This window comes from Euprymna scolopes, chromosome 27 (genome assembly GCF_053919585.1).
Source record: "Euprymna scolopes isolate OS-2025 chromosome 27, ASM5391958v1, whole genome shotgun sequence".
In the NCBI taxonomy this organism is placed as follows: Eukaryota; Metazoa; Mollusca; class Cephalopoda; order Sepiida; family Sepiolidae; genus Euprymna; species Euprymna scolopes.
The window spans coordinates 92,039,305-92,062,383 of NC_136508.1; the positions used below are offsets into that span (position 1 = coordinate 92,039,305).

Here is a 23,079-nt window from a genome sequence, read left to right on the forward strand (position 1 = left end):
CAAGTTTCAAATCTGACAAACAGTCATCAGCTTAAGCGCTCTCGTGAAGTGACGAGAGGCAGCTATGTATGGCAGATGAATCAATAAAGAAATCCCTGACCTCCTAGGGATAGAACGGGAGCACACTATTCGACTAAAAAAACCAATAAAGTCCAAATTGTCTCGGAGAATGAGTCTTGCATTGTTATGAGCTTTTTGTTCTAGGTGAGCTGACACGGTCAAGAGATGTGATGAAAATATAAAAAGGTACGTTTCTGCTTTTATTTTATAATTCCCCCCAAAAAGGCTGAGGTACCGTAAATTTATTGTGTGCATTATTTTGGGCGTACTTGTTCTTAATTTTCATATTAATGGTAGTTGTTCTTTGTTGTGATGTTTATAATTTAGGAATCAATTTGTTTTATGAAAGCCTGCTATTTTTTGTTACTTGGCATTTCTTGTTCTTGAATGCCTGCAAAGGGAATAATTTGCAACCTTTGTAAATAAAATCTTTTCTTCATTTTAAGCAATTCCACTTTCGACTTTATTTCTTTAACTCCCTTTTTATTTTATCTTTTATTTTTGTGCAAGCTGTTTGTTTTTTGTCAAATTTATCTGAAAACGCATAAATTTCTAACACAATCTGTAATTTATTTCTTTGATATTTTTTTTCAGCATGTAGATATGATGGTTTTGGTGCTCGATGTAGCGGTACCTGTCATTGTGCAAACAATTATTTGTGCAATAAAAAAACTGGGGAATGCGGTGATGGAATATGTAGAGCTGGATACATGGGACGTAAATGCCAAGAGCGTGAGGAATTCATTTTTTAATCTTTCTCTCATAAACTTTTAATCTTTCATTGGATTGCATATATATCATATGAGGAAAACGTATAAAGGAAAATCATATATCGGTTTTATGTTCGGTTAGCAGTCAGAAACTACACAGTATATACTTACAAATCTTATGTTATCATATTCAATGTTGCCCTGATTTGCTTATAGTAAAAAAAAATCCTGTAATAATCATTTTTGACGGTAACCAGGGACCAAATTGGTGTATGGGGTTAAAAGAAATTTTTGTTTATTTTTTATTGCACTTGTTTCAAAAATAACATTGAAACCGTCAACTTTCTTTCCATGATATTGAACCAGTTGCCAGAGAAAGAAGTGATCAGAGAGAGAGAGAGAAATCAGTTTTAAAATGTTACCCACTTTTTTAACTCTTCTATTTTGTTATCCATGGCTCCAGGCGATAATGGGTATCCCTGCTACTGTTAACATATATAAAAGTGATTTTAAAAAATATTTTTTTTAACATTTTACTTTCACCAGAAACTTACAAATTTCATTAATGTAATATTTATTTCCATAAATAATTTATCTATATCTGTGTGTTTTACTTACAAGCTATAATAAGTGGTCACTTGGACTTAAATCCCAGATGAAAATAAAGTTATATCTTCATAATTTTTAAGAGACAAATTCAAATTTAAACGTAGACCAACGGCTATTTTTAATTGTTCATTACACTAAGGAAAGATAGAATCAATTTAACAATTACAACTGGTGCTACCAGATCAGGCTGTCTATTGGCTTCCTGAGACGAAATGCACCTACATTAAGTTTCCTTTTTGTTTTTCTATTCTCTTTTGTAAAACTTAATTGTGTTCTACAAAACCAAAAACAAAAACAGCCCTTTCCCTTCCCTCCCCGTCTTTTTTTTTCTTCCCCTACTTCCCAACCGGCCCTCTCAGTGGGGCATTAGAATACACTAACTGCCCCCCTGCAGAGAGTAAAAGTCTCTCAATGGCGCCACCTGTTGACCATGGGTGGCAACCTGTAATGCCTAAGGACGGGATCCTGGTGGTTGAGCAAATCATGTTCAAGGTCCTATTAGTACATGAGGTGCAACACGCTACTTTGGCCCTTACTTGAGTTAAGACAGGTGGTTGGATAGGCCCGATCCAATCAATTGGTTGGTCATGACTAGCATTAAATCAGACAAACACAACAAGAAAATATGCTCACACTCCCCACATTAGGCAAAAACTGATTTAGCAAGCAGTGGCTGGAGGGTCAATCAACTTGTTGAAGAATGGATAAAACACGGCTGGAAAACCAACATCTATTCTAGAAATGAGGCCATTAGAAAGGACGAAGGAAACACGGGTGCTAGAGTCCATCAGCAGGAAGAGTATACTTCTCCTGTATCCTTGTTGTGTTGGGGCGAATGGGTCCCCCCCCAACACTTCCCAAATAGGGCTCCAAGGCGGGTGGGGAGCAGGAGAAATGAAAAATTCAAAATATTTAAATGGCAAATAAAAAGCCTCAGAAAAGAAACCAATGTGAAGTTTCAGACAAATCTAGTTCAGATTCAGAAACAGAATCACAATACCAAAATCTTGTGCAAAATCTACCTTTTTTTATAATCATTGAAGCAACCGAAGGAGAACTGATAACAAAAGTGTCCCCCTTCAAAATAGAGAAAATTTTCTCGAATATCAAACCAAAAATGGTCAAAAAAACTAAATAACGGCACACTACTAGTGGAAGTAGAAAGCCAAAAGCAAATAACAGAAATCTTTAAATGGAGACTTTTTAATAACCAAAAAGTAAAAATCTATCCCTATAAAACGCTGAATACTAGTAAAGGAGTAATCAGGAGTTCAGAACTATCACTGTGCTCCTTGGAAGAAATTAAAATTAACCTAAAAAATCAAAATGTTACTGATGTAAAAAGGATCCAAATTAAAAAATATGGTGAAACCATCGATACAAACTCTTATATTCTAACCTTTAATACCCATCAAATCCCGAGTAAGATCAAAATAGGATATGAAAAAATCAATATAGAACCGTACATACCAAACCCTCTCAGATGCTACAACTGTCAAAGGTACGGACATCATCGAGACCGGTGCACACGCTCTCCAGTATGTATGAGGTGTGGAGAAAATGAAATCCACACAGATTGCCAAAAAGATCCAAAATGTATTAACTGCCAAAAAGACCATAGTGCAAATTCAAAAGAATGCGACAAATGGAAGAAAGAAAAAGAAATTATTAAAATAAAATATACAAAAAATGTAACCTTCCAAGAAGCTCGTAACCTAGCTGGAAATATAAAATACTCAGAAATAACAACAAAAAAAAAACATACAGCATACCACCGGACCAAATAACCAAACAACAAAAGCAAACCTATTAAACATCAAACCAGAAGATATCATTAAATTACTCAATGAAGTAAGGGAACTAATGGAAGAATCCAAAAAAGCTATAAAACAAATAAACAATGAAAATAAAGATTACAAAACTGAACAAAACTCCCAAACCAAAACTCAACCCAAAAGACCCACAAAACCCCAAAGTGCTACAACACCCACAGAAACAACCCCTCTAACCGAAAAAAAAAAAACAGACACCAAAAGTGCCCATCAAGGAAAAGGAAACAAACCACCAACCAACAAAGAAGCTAAAACCAAAATAAACAGACCACGTTCATCTTCCAGACCAAGAGACTCAATCCAAAGCAGATTTGAGGAAATGGACACGGAAGATCAAAGATCACACACCAACGACTAACAAAAGTCAAAAACAAATACATAAAATCTAATCATGACCCAAAAAATCATCCAATGGAACTGCAGGGGCCTAAAACCCAACATAAATGACTTATTACTTCTTATAACAAACCATCAACGAGCCATCATATGTCTCCAAGAAACCTTTTTAAAAGCTAAAGATAAAATAAATATAAAAAACTACAAACAATACAACCACATCCACAATACCCAACAGAGAGCCTCTGGAGGAGTATCTATACTTATTAGAAATAATATCCCACAAAGCAAAATAGATCTAAACACTAATATTCAAGCCATTGCTGCAGCAGCCACACTACACAGAACTATAAATATCTGTACTATATACATCCCACCCCAAGATCCAATAGACGAAGCAGAGCTGAACAAAATAATAAATCAGTTACCCAAACCCTTCTTACTGTTAGATGATTTCAATAGTTACAATGATATATGGGGATCTGCATACTCGGATAAGAAAGGGAAGAATCTTGAAAAAATTAACGACAATGACTTGTGTATATTAAACAATAAATCCAACACATACCTTCATCCCGCTTCAGGCACCTACTCAGCATTATTTATCTTTGTGTGACCCTACTATCCTCATGGACTATAACTGGAAGGTTCTAGAAGATTCATGTGGTAGCGATCATTTTCCAGTGATTTTAACAAATCTAAAAAACAAAAATCCATCTCTCCCAATGGAAAATAAAAAAAGCAAATTGGGAGGAATATAAAAAAAATGCCAACAAAAACTCTCAGAGGAGGAAAACCCAAATAAATCCATATAATACTTCTCTAAAGCTTTACTAGCCATTGCACATGAATGCATACCTAAAAGTAGCAGAACAAACAAACAACAAAGACCCTGGTTTAACAAGGAATGCCAAAAAGCAATTCGCCAACGTAAAACTGCCTTACGAAAATTCAACTCCCAACCAACAAAGTACAATTTAAACCTTTTTAAGCAAAAAAGAGCAATGGCTCGTAAAGTTATTAGAGAAGCAAAAAGAACATCATGGAAAGACTATATAAATAAAATAAACTCAAATACAAACCCAAACAAGTGTGGAACATGGTAAGGAAAATTTTGGGCAAAAACTCACCCTCCCCTCTAAATCATCTCCTACAAAACAACATCAAAATAACGGAGACAAAAAATATTGCGAATCTTCTTGCTGAAACCTTTCAAAACAATTCCTCCAGCAAAAATTACAGTCAATCCTTCCAAAAGATAAAACAAGATACAGAAAAAAAGATAAATAAATTAAATTTCAACTCAAACAACAAAAAAGAATACAACTATCTTTTTACTAAAAATGAACTCTTAAAGGCCATAAACGAAGCACATAATACAACTACTGGGACGGATGAGATACATTATGAGTTTCTGAAACAACTTCCTTCCAAATCTATAACACATCTTTTAAACATGCTCAACAAAATATGGTTCAAGGGAAAACTACCCAATAGCTGGAAACATGCTATCGTGATCCCCATCCCTAAACCAGAGAAAGACAATTCAGATCCACAAAATTTCAGACCAATTGCATTGGCAAGTTGTCTCTGCAAAACATTTGAAAGAATGATAAATAAACGACTGAATTGGTATCTGGAAACGAACGACTCAATTGCCAACCTACAAAGTGGTTTTAGAAACAAAAAAGGAACAATGGACAACATAGTCCGATTGGAGACCTTTATCAAAGAAGCATTCATTAAAAAAGAACATGCAATAGCTGTCTTTTTTTATTTAGAAAAGGCATATGATACAACATGGTGACAGGGTATAATTAAAGACCTTTACAATCTTGGATTAAAGGGCAAACTACCCATACTGATAAAAGATTTTCTATCTGATAGAAGTTTTAAAGTAAGAATCGGACCCACCCTATCAGACACATAAAAACAGGAAGAAGGAGTCCCACAAGGATGCATTTTATCAGTTACGCTATTTAATATAAAAATTAATAATATTGTAAATTGTCTAAGCAATGGGATAAATGGCTCCTTATATGTGGATGACCTTGTAATCTGCCATAGATCCAAAAATATTCATACTTCTGAACACCAACTACAAATGTGCATAAACAAACTAACACAATGGACGACAGAAAATGGCTTTAAATTTTCAACAACTAAAACTAAATGTGTCCATTTCTGTAATCATAGAAAAATCCACAATGACCCTGTTCTCAATCTAAAAGGATCAAAAATTGAAATAGCTGATCAACATAAATTTTTGGAATTCACTTGAAATATTTAAAACAAAAATGTTTCAAGACTCTACAACTATTAAGGGTTATAGCAAATGCTGAGTGGGGATCAGATTGCTCATCACTCTTAAAATTATATAGAACTCTGATAAGAACCAAATTAGATTATGGAAGCTTCATATATGATTTAACCAGAAAAAGTTACCTTAAAACTCTAGATTCTATCCATCACACAGGATTAAGACTTGCCCTGGGCGCATTCAAAACCTCTCCAACAGAAAGCTTATATGCTGAAACCTATGAACCTCCACTAAAATTGAGACATGACAAATTAGGCATACAATATTATCTAAAACTAAAATCAAACCCCAAAAATTCTGCCTATCAATGCATTTTCAATCCCAACTACACACATCTATTCAAACAAAAAGAAAATGCAATTAAACCCTTTGGTCTCTACATGGAAGAAACAATAAAACCACTTACAGACAACTCAATAGATCAAACCAACATCCACGAGGAAAATCTCCCAGAACTCCCACCCTGGTTGTTAAATCAACCTAAAGTCATACTAGACTTGACAATATATCCTAAATCCAATACTCACCCTGCAGACTATAGAGAAAAATTAAGCAACATTCTGGATACTTACACAAATTGGACACACATTTACACTGATGGTTCCAAAGATCAAAACAAAGTGGGATGTGCTGCTATTTCAGAAAACACTATTCAGCAGAAAAGGTTACCAAATAACTCCTCTATCTATAGTGCAGAAATTACAGCCATAAATCTGGCTCTAGATATTATCATCAACCAAAACTCCAAAAAATTTATAATATTTGTAGACTCATTATCCGTATTAGAAGCAATAAAAAATCAAAAATTAAACAATCCCCTACTCATCAAACTTTTACAAAAGATTCATTCTATCATGCAACACAAAACTTTCTTCTTTTATTAGATTCCCAGTCACTACGGTTTCCGTGGAAATGATAAAGCTAACATGGTGGCCAAAATTCCTTAAAGCTACAAATAAACAACATAAAGGTCCCATATACGGATTACAAACATTCAATAAACATTTTTATCACAAAGAAATGACAACAAAATTGGAGCAATTGCCAAAACAACAAACTCTTCCAAATTACTCCTATACTTAAAAAGAACCCTCTAGATACCAGAAAATCACATAAAGAAGTAGTCTTATCACATATCTGGATAGGACACACATACATAACTCACTCCCATCTACTAAAAAGTGAAGAACCCCCCCAAATGTATACCATGTCACAAACCTTACACAGTGAAACACTTTTTACTTGACTGTCATGATCTCACATAAATTCGTCAACACTACTACAAGGCTACAAGTTTAAAAGAACACTTTGATAAAGAAAATCCTAAAACCATTCTAAATTTCTTAAAACAAGCAGATCTTTACCATAAAATATAAAAACCATCAAATAAAAAACTACACCAAAACATTGGCCGAATATGCCCAGCGAAAATCGATTCTGAAAATATCAAAAATTTAAATCTTGTATACAGCATTAAATGACCCAAAGAAGGTTGATATGCTGGTTAAACAAACAAACATAACAATTACAAGATGCCTCTCTAACCACAGATATCCATTAAAAATAATACCTTACTTGAGAATTCTTCCTTTAAACTCTTCGGCCTAACATTCATGGGCAATATGAACTGGAACAAATACATTGAGGACATTGCATAGGCTGCTGCAAAGAAGGTGGGTTCCCTCTATCGAGCTAGAAAGCTATTCACACCTGAGAGTATTCTGTACCTCTACAAGGCCACCATTCACCCATGCATGGAGTATTATTGCCACATCTGGGCTGGTGCATCTACTACTAGTCTCTCCTGTGGGATAGGGTCCAAAAAAGAGTCTTCAATCTAATATGTCCCACTTTGTCAACTAAGCTCGACCCTCTGTCTCATCACTGCAATTTTGCATCTGTGCCTGTTCTACAAGCATTTTAATAGAATATGGTTTGAACTCATTGCACTTTGATGTACACATCCCCGACAAACTCTCTTAGCAACAAAATCACTCCCACCCCCATCACTGTTGAGGTCCCTAAATGCCAGAAAACTTTCTACTTTAATAGTTTCTTCCCTCGAACAGCCAGATTTTGGAATTCTCTTCCTACTACCTTCTTCCTTGACTGTACTGATATGCAGAATTTTAAATGTAATGTAAACCAACATCTTGTTAATCTTTCCTAGTCATGGTCCCAAATAGTAGGCCCTTACAGTCAAGTGGTGATATGTCTTGTTAGGGGTGAATGCGAGTAAAAAAAAAATTGTTGCTGTGAAATAACATTCTCTAAAATTAAATGCAATCAAATATCATGATGTTTGTTTTTAGAGGCAGCAAACTTTAAATTGACAACTATTTTCTTTAATTGCTAATTTGGCAACTATCGATTATTTTGAGTTCAGTTTGGTTTGGCAATTCATCATGAAGAGACCGACACCTGAGAAACATTTGCAAATCGTTCAAATTTATTATATTTACATTTGATGAACGAATAATTTCACAAAATAAACATGTCAAATGGCCACCTCGTTCATACGATTTAACTCCATTAGATTATTTTCTTTGGCGATATATAAAATTATACACAATAGACCACTTTAAAGTCAACATTTGATATATTATTGCTGAAATGCAGCTGAATTTAAAGCATGAAGTTGTGAAAATTGAATTTTTAGATTATGCCATATATGCTAAAAATTGTATTAAATTATAAATGCTCTGGTGCTACCAGATCAGGCTGTCTATTGGCTTCCTGAGACGAAATGCACTTACATTAATCTTCCTTTTTGTTTTTCTATTCTCTTTTATAAAACTTAATTATGTTATACAAAAACAAAAGCCCCTTTCCCTCCACCTTTTTCCTCCCTTACTTCCCAACCGGCCCTGTTGGTGGGGCATTAGAATACACTAACTGCCCCCCCCCCCGATAGAGTAAAAGTCTCTAAATAGGATGACCTGTTGACCGTGGGTGTCAACCCGTAATGCCTAAGGACGGGATCCTGGTGGTTGAGCAGATCGTGTTTAAGGTCCTATTAGGACATGAGGTGCAACACACCACTTTGGCCCTTACTTGAGTTAAGACAGGCAGTTGAATAGGCCAAATCCAATCAACCGGTTGGTCATGACTAGCACTAAATCAGACAAACACAAGAAAATAAGCTCACGCTCCCCACATTAGGCAATAAACTGATTTAGTAAGCGGTGGCTGGAGGGTTAATCAACTTGCTGAAGAATGGATAAAACATGGCTGGAAATCAACATCTTTTCTAGAAATGAGGCCATTAGAAAGGACAAAGGAAACACAGGTGCTTGAGTCCATCAGCAGGAAGAGTATACTTCTCCTGTATCCTTGTTGTGTTGGGCGAATGGTCCCCCCCCCCGCAACTTTTCGCAAATAAGGCTCCAAGGCGGGTGGGGAGCAGGAGAAATGAAAAATGCCTCAAAAAAGTAACCATTTGTTGTGCGTGTGTTAACAGCCTTAAAAATATCAGAAAATAATAATTAATATCTAACGGTGAGACCTTTTCAAAGCAAATCTTTAAAAATAGTTAAAAGTCTCTACCCCCCACCCACGCACGTTTTGAAATGTTTCTATGTATTTTTAAAATGTTTGGAACTTATGACCCCACCTCCACTCCATTTCCTCATTTCTGCTCCCACCTCCACCACTAAACTTGAAAAAAATACTAATGATCACGTCTCTCTACATCACCGAGAAGTTGGGTCTCATTTGGATTTCTTTTTATGAGGTAAACTACACTAGGTGAGGTCATAAAAAAATCAAATACTTTTTTAAATATGTAAATTGATCAAGTAGTTTTTTGTTTTTTTTTTAATTATAGAAACCTGTTTGCTTTGTTTTTTTTATTTGAAAACAATTCCAACTTGCAATGAAAAATACAAATAAAATAATCATAAATAAATAACTTTGGACACAAAAAACAGTTTTTTAAGTTCTACTTTTAATCACATACAACTTGGGTAAAAAAAATATCTTTAAAAAAATATGTAGGTTCACCTGAACAATTGGCATCCCCCTTATTTTTTCCTTTTCATCTTTTTTCAACTTTTTCTGGGGATTATTGGACACTAAGTTACCAGATTATAAAAATTGAAAAAAAATCAATATTTAAAAATTTGAAAGAGGGTTCAGTTTCACATGTGCTAGTAAATCAACCCCCCCCCCCATTTTTAGAACCGATTTACAGCCCCAATTTGACATTAACTTCTTCAGCCGACCTCCCCCCCTCTTATTATTTATTTTTTTTTTGCAATTTTTCACTTTGAGTAAAGTTTGGTTTGCCCCCCCCCCAGACATTTTTTAATTAGTTTACCTGTTAGCTCTTAAAGAGTGATGAATAATGTTAAAAATAAAAAGCGATTTGGAGATTATATTGTCTTTTATTGTCTTGAGAAAACATTTTAAGGAATGAGTGAAGAAAATAAAACTTAAGAAGCCTCCAGAGCACTACTGCAAGCACTAATTTAAATAAAGGAACCCCCTACTAAAAGCACTCTAAAACCAAGTTTCTACACCCCCCCTTCCCCCTTCCTTGAAGAAAACTTATTTTTAAGTAAGGCCTGAAAACAAATACATCGTCGGAATCCACAGGAGTGCTACTAAAGGCAGTAAATATGGTTATAAGTATGATTATAGTTATACATTGTATATTTATATTTAAATCAGTTTTTTTTTTTTAACTCAACAGGTTTAAATTACATTTATTTGTAAGGAAAAAATGTTAAAATGAGTTTAAAAAAAAACTATTGCTGACCTTGTGTAGGCTTTGAATAGCAGCAGTGGCTTTTAATATCTGACCCAAGGCAGGGCAGCTATGAAATAGATAAGCTGACAAATTTTTTGAAACTAGAAGTCACAAACTGTTTAAATGCCCAAGCAAGTTGATCTGAGTTTTATAATTATATAGATAGATATAAACATTTAGTTGCATTATGGGATTATCTAATCTTGAATGGCAACTCAGAATTTCAAATTAACACTTTTTTTTCTTTCTTTTTAAAATGGGTATTTATTTTATTACTTACAGGGTGTCATCCTGGTACTTTTGGTGAAGGATGTATATTCAATTGTCATTGTGCAAACGATTTCCCATGCGACATTGAAAATGGAAAATGTGTGAATGATAACTGTGCATTTGGATACATGGGAGACAATTGTCAGCAAGGTAAGAAAAACTTAACATAGAAGCACAACTGGGTTTTGATATTTTTCACAACTAATATTTCACACAAAATTTTTGTAGCAGTCTTAAATATTAACATCTGTTTTCCTCTGAAGAGCAACCCTAGGAAGGTTTCTTTTCTGAATTTTTTAGACGAGTATTGGTTATTCATATTATGTGGATTCTTCAGACTACTGTTCTCATCTTGAGTGTCATTTTCACAACGTTTCAGTCGATGTAACCTCCGACTTTCTTCAGGTGTATCTTTTTAAACAAAGACCCGTGACACAGTTGTTAGAGTACTTGGAAAAATTAATTGTAAAAGCGATATTCTCCTGAAGGTTCAATTCTCAGTGTGGGTGATCGAAAAATACAATTGCAAATTATTTAGGACTTCTATCCAGTCATGGCTGATGGAACGAGAACATGCTACCCCCGTGAAGTAAATAAAGGGCTCTGTTCAAAATTCCATTCAAATTCCTGAGTTCTACGGAAACATTCCTGAAAAGATACACCTGAAGAAGGTCAAAGGTTACATCAACTGAAACGTTGTGAAAATGACATTCAACATTAGAACAGTAGTCTGAAGAATGTAAATAATAAACCTAGTGAGGTTGTTTGATCAGCCAACATAGAAATTTTTACTTAACTTGCAGGCACTCCATCCTTATATTTTGCATGAAGTTTTGGATTCATTCCAAATATGCCTAAAGAAAGCTCCTAATTTGCTACCAAGCAAATTCATCTTCAAAATAAAAAGGCAAATAACATATTTCCACTATTAAAAGGCAAATAACATATTTCCACTATTAAATTAAAGCAAATTCATCTTCAAAATTATAAGAAACTCAAGTCTTTATATCTCATTGTGTCTTGTTAGGTGAGATTAATATTAATTCCGATAGTTAAAGGATTTTTTGTAGTAAAATTAAGATTATAGGTTTTTTTGTGCAGTTTTTATGTTTTTAAATCCATTGATTTCACAGGCAATTGTATATTGAATGTATCTGATCTATTCTTCATTATGCATTTGCAAGACATGGGCTATAGATTCCAGTTTTGTAACCTATGTGAAATGAACTAATAGAATTGAAGAATTTGAGTTTTAGATGTGGAGTCAGTTATCCAAAATAGAGAATTAGATGTGCAAATGATGTCTTCAAAAGATCCAAAGAAATTAATTTTAGCAGAGATAGATAGTTCACAAAATGTAGGCAGACCTCAAATGAATTGGAAACAGTTGGCAGTTGAAAGCAAGACATGAGTGATAGAAAATTGTGAAGATAACGAATGAAAAAGTCTAATCCTGTCAAGGGAAAAATAAGAAGAAGACTTTCATTGCATAGATTGAAACAGATCAATTTTTTCTAAGCAAAGTAACAAGGATACTGAGTTTATAAATAATATGAATTGGGTTTGAAACCGCTTGTAGGAACATACTTTCTACTGTTTATTGGACATATTTAAAAGCTGGATTTAGTATTATATTTCGAGTTATTATTTGTTACTGCTTTTCTGTATTTATCATTGCTACAATTCAAAAAGTGTATATTTTTCCACTATCATATTTTGTAATGATTTATTTTTCTGTACATTTGGTTTTTGCTTTTGATTGTTATATAATTATGTTTATTGCAATCTTGTATATTCATTTGCTTTTAACAGTTAGTCCTGCTAGCCCCCTTTTGTTCCACAAAAAACGATTAATGATTGTTACATATTACAAGAATATGCTTTCACAGTTACATGTAAACTCATTTGCAAGATACATAAGGTCATTTGAATATAATTGACCTTTGTTTAATATATGTAAAGGTGGCTCTGATTGGCTGAGTGTAACCATGTGACATAATATGGTTTTGGATTGGCATAAATGGCTGCAATTGAAAACAAATGAAGAAACAATGTAGTGTGAGAAATACAAGCAACTCATATAAGGACATGGATCCATATGTAAGTGTAATAGAATATGTTACGTGAAAATATTGTTTGCATCTGCCAAAAAGTATCTCGCAATCTGTTTCACATAAAAGTATTCAGACTACATTGCTATCTCTATCAGAAAGGCAAATGATATAAATATCCCTACCATTAAAAGGAAATTATTAATTTCCTTTAAAACAATAACATACATATCCCCACCATTAAAAAGCGAATAGCATACAGTATCATACTATTAAAGGTAAAAAGCATACATACCTCTCCCCTTTTAAAAGGCTAATAACATATTTCCACTATTAAAAGGCAAATAACATATTTCCACTATTAAAAGGCAAATAACATATTTCCACTATTAAAAGGCAAATAACATATTTCCACTATTAAAAGGCAAATAACATATTTCCACTATTAAAAGGCTAATAACATATTTCCACTATTAAAAGGCAAATAACATATTTCCACGATTAAAAGGCAAATAACACATTTCCACGATTAAAAGGAAAATAACACATTTCCACTATTAAAAGGAAAATATAATACTTCCACTATTAAAAGGCAAATAACATATTTCCAATATTAAAAGGCAAATAACATATTTCCACTATTAAAAGGCCAATAACATATTTCCACTATTAAAAGGCAAATAACATATTTCCACGATTAAAAGGCAAATAACACATTTCCACGATTAAAAGGAAAATAACACATTTCCACTATTAAAAGGAAAATATAATACTTCCACTATTAAAAGGCAAATAACATATTTCCACTATTAAAAGGCAAATAACATATTTCCACTACTAAAAGGCAAATAACATATTTCCACTACAAAAAGGCAAATAACATATTTCCACTATTAAAAGGCAAATAACATATTTCCATTATTAAATGGCAAATAATATATTTCAACTACTAAAAGGCAAATAAAATACTTCCACTATTAAAAGGCAAATAAGATATTTCCACTACTAAAAGGCAAATAATATATTTCCACTACTAAAAGGCAAATAAAATACTTCCACTATTAAAAGGCAAATAAGATATTTCCACTATTAAAAGGCAAATAATATATTTCAACTACTAAAAGGCAAATAAAGTACTTCCACTATTAAAAGGCAAATAAGATATTTCCACTACTAAAAGGCAAATAATATATTTCAACTACTAAAAGGCAAATAAAATACTTCCACTATTAAAAGGCAAATAAGATATTTCCACTATTAAAAGGCAAATAACATATTTCCACTACTAAAAGGCAAATAACATATTTCCACTACTAAAAGGCAAATAACATATTTCCACTACAAAAAGGCAAATAACATATTTCCACTATTAAAAGGCAAATAATATGTTTCCACTATTAAAAGGCAAATAACATATTTCCATTATTAAAAGGCAAATAACATATTTCCACTATTAAAAGGCAAATAACATATTTCCACGATTAAAAGGCAAATAACACATTTCCACGATTAAAAGGAAAATAACACATTTCCACTATTAAAAGGAAAATGAAATACTTCCACTATTAAAAGGCAAATAACATATTTCCACTATTAAAAGGCAAATAACATATTTCCACTACTAAAAGGCAAATAACACATTTCCACGATTAAAAGGAAAATAACACATTTCCACTATTAAAAGGAAAATGAAATACTTCCACTATTAAAAGGCAAATAAAATATTTCCACTATTAAAAGGCAAATAACATATTTCCATTATTAAATGGCAAATAATATATTTCAACTACTAAAAGGCAAATAAAATACTTCCACTATTAAAAGGCAAATAAGATATTTCCACTACTAAAAGGCAAATAATATATTTCCACTGCTAAAAGGCAAATAAAATACTTCCACTATTAAAAGGAAAATAACATACTTCCACTATTAAAAGGCAAATAAAATATTTCCACTATTAAAAGGCAAATAACATATTTCCACTATTAAAAGGCTAATAGCATATTTCCACTATTAAAAGGCAAATAACACATTTCCACGATTAAATGGCAAATAACACATTTCCACTATTAAAAGGAAAATAAAATACTTCCACTATTAAAAGGCAAATAACATATTTCCACTCTTAAAAGGCAAATAACATATTTCCACTACTAAAAGGCAAATAACATATTTCCACTACTAAAAGGCAAATAACATATTTCCACTATTAAAAGGCAAATAACATATTTCCACTATTAAAAGGCAAATAATATATTTCCACTATTAAAAGGCAAATAACATATTTCCATTATTAAATGGCAAATAATATATTTCAACTACTAAAAGGCAAATAAAATACTTCCACTATTAAAAGGCAAATAAGATATTTCCACTACTAAAAGGCAAATAATATATTTCCACTGCTAAAAGGCAAATAAAATACTTCCACTATTAAAAGGAAAATAACATACTTCCACTATTAACAGGAAAATATATTTCCACTATTAAAAGGCAAATAAAATATTTCCACTATTAAAAGGCAAATAACATATTTCCACTATTAAAAGGCAAATAACATATTTCCACTACTAAAAGGCAAATAACATATTTCCACTATTAAAAGGCAAATAACATATTTCCACTATTAAAAGGCAAATAACATATTTCCACTATTAAAAGGCAAATAACATATTTCCACGATTAAAAGGCAAATAACATATTTCATCTATTAAAAGGCAAATAACACATTTCCACTATTAAAAGGCAAATAAGATATTTCCACTATTAAAAGGCAAATAATATATTTCAACTACTAAAAGGCAAATAAAGTACTTCCACTATTAAAAGGCATATAAGATATTTCCACTACTAAAAGGCAAATAATATATTTCAACTACTAAAAGGCAAATAAAACACTTCCACTATTAAAAGGCAAATAAGATATTTCCACTATTAAAAGGCAAATAACATATTTCCACTACTAAAAGGCAAATAACATATTTCCACTACTAAAAGGCAAATAACATATTTCCACTACTAAAAGGCAAATAACATATTTCCACTACAAAAAGGCAAATAACATATTTCCACTATTAAAAGGCAAATAATATATTTCCTCTATTAAAAGGCAAATAACATATTTCCATTATTAAAAGGCAAATAACATATTTCCACTATTAAAAGGCAAATAACATATTTCCACGATTAAAAGGCAAATAACACATTTCCACGATTAAAAGGACAATAACACATTTCCACTATTAAAAGGAAAATGAAATACTTCCACTATTAAAAGGCAAATAACATATTTCCACGATTAAAAGGCAAATAACATATTTCCACTACTAAAAGGCAAATAACATATTTCCACGATTAAAAGGCAAATAACATATTTCCACTATTAAAAGGCAAATAACATATTTCCATTATTAAATGGCAAATAATATATTTCAACTACTAAAAGGCAAATAAAATACTTCCACTATTAAAAGGCAAATAAGATATTTCCACTACTAAAAGGCAAATAATATATTTCCACTGCTAAAAGGCAAATAAAATACTTCCACTATTAAAAGGAAAATAACATACTTCCACTATTAAAAGGCAAATAAAATATTTCCACTATTAAAAGGCAAATAACATATTTCCACTATTAAAAGGCTAATAGCATATTTCCACTATTAAAAGGCAAATAACACATTTCCACGATTAAAAGGCAAATAACACATTTCCACTATTAAAAGGAAAATAAAATACTTCCACTATTAAAAGGCAAATAACATATTTCCACTCTTAAAAGGCAAATAACATATTTCCACTACTAAAAGGCAAATAACATATTTCCACTACTAAAAGGCAAATAACATATTTCCACTATTAAAAGGCAAATAACATATTTCCACTATTAAAAGGCAAATAATATATTTCCACTATTAAAAGGCAAATAACATATTTCCATTATTAAATGGCAAATAATATATTTCAACTACTAAAAGGCAAATAAAATACTTCCACTATTAAAAGGCAAATAAGATATTTCCACTACTAAAAGGCAAATAATATATTTCCACTGCTAAAAGGCAAATAAAATACTTCCACTATTAAAAGGAAAATAACATACTTCCACTATTAAAAGGAAAATATATTTCCACTATTAAAAGGCAAATAAAATATTTCCACTATTAAAAGGCAAAAAACATATTTCCACTATTAAAAGGCAAATAACATATTTCCACTATTAAAAGGCAAATAACATATTTCCACTATTAAAAGGCAAATAACATATTTCCACTATTAAAAGGCAAATAACATATTTCCACTATTAAAAGGCAAATAACATATTTCCACGATTAAAAGGCAAATAACATATTTCATCTATTAAAAGGCAAATAACATATTTCCACTATTAAAAGGAAAATAACATACTTCCACTATTAAAAGGCAAATAACACATTTCCACTATTAAAAGGCAAATAAAATATTTCCACTATTAAAAGGCAAATAACATATTTCCACTATTAAAAGGCAAATAACATATTTCCACTATTAAAAGGCAAATAACATATTTCCACGATTAAAAGGCAAATAACATATTTCCACTATTAAAAGGCAAATAACATATTTCCACTATTAAAAGGCAAATAAAATACTTCCACTATTAAAAGGCAAATAACATATTTCCACTATAAAAAGGCAAATAACATACTTCCACTACTAAAAGGCAAATAAAATACTTCCACTATTAAAAAGCAAATAACATATTTCCACTATTAAAAGGCAAATAACATATTTCCACTATTAAAAGGCAAATAACATACTTCCACTATTAAAAGGCAAATAACATATTTCCACTATTAAAAGGCAAATAACATATTTCCACTATTAAAAGGCAAATAACATATTTCCACTATTAAAAGGCAAATAACACATTTCCACTATTAAAAAGCAAATAACACATTTCCACTATTAAAAGGCAAATAACACATTTCCACTATTAAAAGGCAAAAAACGTATTTCCACTATTAAAAGGCAAAAAACGTATTTCCACTATTAAAAGGCAAATAACATATTTCCACTATTAAATTAAAGCAAATTCATCTTCAAAATTATAAGAAACTCAAGTCTTTATATCTCATTGTGTCTTGTTAGGTGAGATTAATATTAATTCCGATAGTTAAAGGATTTTTTGTAGTAAAATTAAGATTATAGGTTTTTTTGTGCAGTTTTTATGTTTTTAAATCCATTGATTTCACAGGCAATTGTATATTGAATGTATCTGATCTATTCTTCATTATGCATTTGCAAGACATGGGCTATAGATTCCAGTTTTGTAACCTATGTGAAATGAACTAATAGAATTGAAGAATTTGAGTTTTAGATGTGGAGTCAGTTATCCAAAATAGAGAATTAGATGTGCAAATGATGTCTTCAAAAGATCCAAAGAAATTAATTTTAGCAGAGATAGATAGTTCACAAAATGTAGGCAGACCTCAAATGAATTGGAAACAGTTGGCAGTTGAAAGCAAGACATGAGTGATAGAAAATTGTGAAGATAACGAATGAAAAAGTCTAATCCTGTCAAGGGAAAAATAAGAAGAAGACTTTCATTGCATAGATTGAAACAGATCAATTTTTTCTAAGCAAAGTAACAAGGATACTGAGTTTATAAATAATATGAATTGGGTTTGAAACCGCTTGTAGGAACATACTTTCTACTGTTTATTGGACATATTTAAAAGCTGGATTTAGTATTATATTTCGAGTTATTATTTGTTACTGCTTTTCTGTATTTATCATTGCTACAATTCAAAAAGTGTATATTTTTCCACTATCATATTTTGTAATGATTTATTTTTCTGTACATTTGGTTTTTGCTTTTGATTGTTATATAATTATGTTTATTGCAATCTTGTATATTCATTTGCTTTTAACAGTTATTCCTGCTAGCCCCCTTTTGTTCCACAAAAAACGATTAATGATTGTTACATATTACAAGAATATGCTTTCACAGTTACATGTAAACTCATTTGCAAGATACATAAGGTCATTTGAATATAATTGACCTTTGTTTAATATATGTAAAGGTGGCTCTGATTGGCTGAGTGTAACCATGTGACATAATATGGTTTTGGATTGGCATAAATGGCTGCAATTGAAAACAAATGAAGAAACAATGTAGTGTGAGAAATACAAGCAACTCATATAAGGACATGGATCCATATGTAAGTGTAATAGAATATGTTACGTGAAAATATTGTTTGCATCTGCCAAAAAGTATCTCGCAATCTGTTTCACATAAAAGTATTCAGACTACATTGCTATCTCTATCAGAAAGGCAAATGATATAAATATCCCTACCATTAAAAGGAAATTATTAATTTCCTTTAAAACAATAACATACATATCCCCACCATTAAAAAGCGAATAGCATACAGTATCATACTATTAAAGGTAAAAAGCATACATACCTCTCCCCTTTTAAAAGGCTAATAACATATTTCCACTATTAAAAGGCAAATAACATATTTCCACTATTAAAAGGCAAATAACATATTTTCACTATTAAAAGGCAAATAACATATTTCCACTATTAAAAGGCAAATAACATATTTCCACTATTAAAAGGCTAATAACATATTTCCACTATTAAAAGGCAAATAACATATTTCCACGATTAAAAGGCAAATAACACATTTCCACGATTAAAAGGAAAATAACACATTTCCACTATTAAAAGGAAAATATAATACTTCCACTATTAAAAGGCAAATAACATATTTCCACTATTAAAAGGCAAATAACATATTTCCACTACTAAAAGGCAAATAACATATTTCCACTACAAAAAGGCAAATAACATATTTCCACTATTAAAAGGCAAATAACATATTTCCATTATTAAATGGCAAATAATATATTTCAACTACTAAAAGGCAAATAAAATACTTCCACTATTAAAAGGCAAATAAGATATTTCCACTACTAAAAGGCAAATAATATATTTCCACTACTAAAAGGCAAATAAAATACTTCCACTATTAAAAGGCAAATAAGATATTTCCACTATTAAAAGGCAAATAATATATTTCAACTACTAAAAGGCAAATAAAGTACTTCCACTATTAAAAGGCAAATAAGATATTTCCACTACTAAAAGGCAAATAATATATTTCAACTACTAAAAGGCAAAAAAAATACTTCCACTATTAAAAGGCAAATAAGATATTTCCACTATTAAAAGGCAAATAACATATTTCCACTACTAAAAGGCAAATAACATATTTCCACTACTAAAAGGCAAATAACATATTTCCACTACAAAAAGGCAAATAACATATTTCCACTACAAAAAGGCAAATAACATATTTCCACTATTAAAAGGCAAATAATATATTTCCACTATTAAAAGGCAAATAACATATTTCCATTATTAAAAGGCAAATAACATATTTCCACTATTAAAAGGCAAATAACATATTTCCACGATTAAAAGGCAAATAACACATTTCCACGATTAAAAGGAAAATAACACATTTCCACTATTAAAAGGAAAATGAAATACTTCCACTATTAAAAGGCAAATAACATATTTCCACTATTAAAAGGCAAATAACATATTTCCACTACTAAAAGGCAAATAACATATTTCCACGATTAAAAGGCAAATAACATATTTCCACTATTAAAAGGCAAATAACATATTTCCATTATTAAATGGCAAATAATATATTTCAACTACTAAAAGGCAAATAAAATACTTCCACTATTAAAAGGCAAATAAGATATTTCCACTACTAAAAGGCAAATAATATATTTCCACTGCTAAAAGGCAAATAAAATACTTCCACTATTAAAAGGAAAATAACATACTTCCACTATCAAAAGGCAAATAAAATATTTCCACTATTAAAAGGCAAATAACATATTTCCACTATTAAAAGGCTAATAGCATATTTCCACTATTAAAAGGCAAATAACACATTTCCACGATTAAAAGGCAAATAACACATTTCCACTATTAAAAGGAAAATAAAATACTTCCACTATTAAAAGGCAAATAACATATTTCCACTCTTAAAAGGCAAATAACATATTTCCACTACTAAAAGGCAAATAACATATTTCCACTACTAAAAGGCAAATAACATATTTCCACTATTAAAAGGCAAATAACATATTTCCACTATTAAAAGGCAAATAATATATTTCCACTATTAAAAGGCAAATAACATATTTCCATTATTAAATGGCAAATAATATATTTCAACTACTAAAAGGCAAATAAAATACTTCCACTATTAAAAGGCAAATAAGATATTTCCACTACTAAAAGGAAAATAATATATTTCCACTGCTAAAAGGCAAATAAAATACTTCCACTATTAAAAGGAAAATAACATACTTCCACTATTAAAAGGAAAATATATTTCCACTATTAAAAGGCAAATAAAATATTTCCACTATTAAAAGGCAAATAACATATTTCCACTATTAAAAGGCAAATAACATATTTCCACTATTAAAAGGCAAATAACATATTTCCACTATTAAAAGGCAAATAACATATTTCCACTATTAAAAGGCAAATAACATATTTCCACTATTAAAAGGCTAATAACATATTTCCACGATTAAAAGGCAAATAACATATTTCATCTATTAAAAGGCAAATAACATATTTCCACTATTAAAAGGAAAATAACATACTTCCACTATTAAAAGGCAAATAACACATTTCCACTATTAAAAGGCAAATAAAATATTTCCACTATTAAAAGGCAAATAACATATTTCAACTATTAAAAGGCAAATAACATATTTCCACTATTAAAAGGCAAATAACATATTTCCAGTATTAAAAGGCAAATAACATATTTCCACGATTAAAAGGCAAATAACATATTTCCACTATTAAAAGGCAAATAACATATTTCCACTATTAAAAGGCAAATAAAATACTTCCACTATTAAAAGGCAAATAACATATTTCCACTATTAAAAGGCAAATAACATACTTCCACTACTAAAAGGCAAATAAAATACTTCCACTATTAAAAAGCAAATAACATATTTCCACTATTAAAAGGCAAATAACATATTTCCACTATTAAAAGGCAAATAACATACTTCCACTATTAAAAGGCAAATAACATATTTCCACTATTAAAAGGCAAATAACATATTTCCACTATTAAAAGGCAAATAACATATTTCCACTATTAAAAATCAAATAACACATTTCCACTATTAAAAAGCAAATAACACATTTCCACTATTAAAAGGCAAATAACACATTTCCACTATTAAAAGGCAAAAAACGTATTTCCACTATTAAAAGGCAAAAAACGTATTTCCACTATTAAAAGGCAAATAACATATTTCCACTATTAAAAGGCAAATAATATATTTCCACTATTAAAAGGCAAATAACATATTTCCATTATTAAATGGCAAATAATATATTTCAACTACTAAAAGGCAAATAAAATACTTCCACTATTAAAAGGCAAATAAGATATTTCCACTACTAAAAGGCAAATAATATATTTCCACTGCTAAAAGGCAAATAAAATACTTCCACTATTAAAAGGAAAATAACATACTTCCACTCTTAAAAGGCAAATAAAATATTTCCACTATTAAAAGGCAAATAAAATATTTCCACTATTAAAAGGCAAATAACATATTTCCACTATTAAAAGGCAAATAACATATTTCCACTATTAAAAGGCAAATAACATATTTCCACTATTAAAAGGCAAATAATATATTTCCACTATTAAAAGGCAAATAACATATTTCCATTATTAAATGGCAAATAATATATTTCAACTACTAAAAGGCAAATAAAATACTTCCACTATTAAAAGGCAAATAAGATATTTCCACTACTAAAAGGCAAATAAGATATTTCCACTACTAAAAGGCAAATAATATATTTCCACTGCTAAAAGGCAAATAAAATACTTCCACTATTAAAAGGAAAATAACATACTTCCACTATTAAAAGGCAAATAAAATATTTCCACTATTAAAAGGCAAATAAAATATTTCCACTATTAAAAGGCAAATAACATATTTCCACTATTAAAAGGCAAATAACATATTTCCACTATTAAAAGGCAAATAACATATTTCCACTATTAAAAGGCAAATAACA

At 30.6% G+C, this 23,079-nt stretch overlaps 1 protein-coding gene across 1 annotated transcript in view; it reads left to right on the plus strand.

Moving 5' to 3' along the window:
• The window catches only part of LOC145248989 (uncharacterized), a 126,171-nt gene that overhangs the window by 84,976 nt on the left and 18,116 nt on the right, over positions 1 to 23,079 (plus strand). Inside the window, exons 11-12 of the mRNA XM_080110827.1 lie at positions 655 to 792; positions 10,900 to 11,037. Coding sequence (XP_079966953.1) covers positions 655 to 792; positions 10,900 to 11,037 — 276 coding nt within the window. The remainder of the gene's footprint in view (positions 1 to 654; positions 793 to 10,899; positions 11,038 to 23,079) is intronic.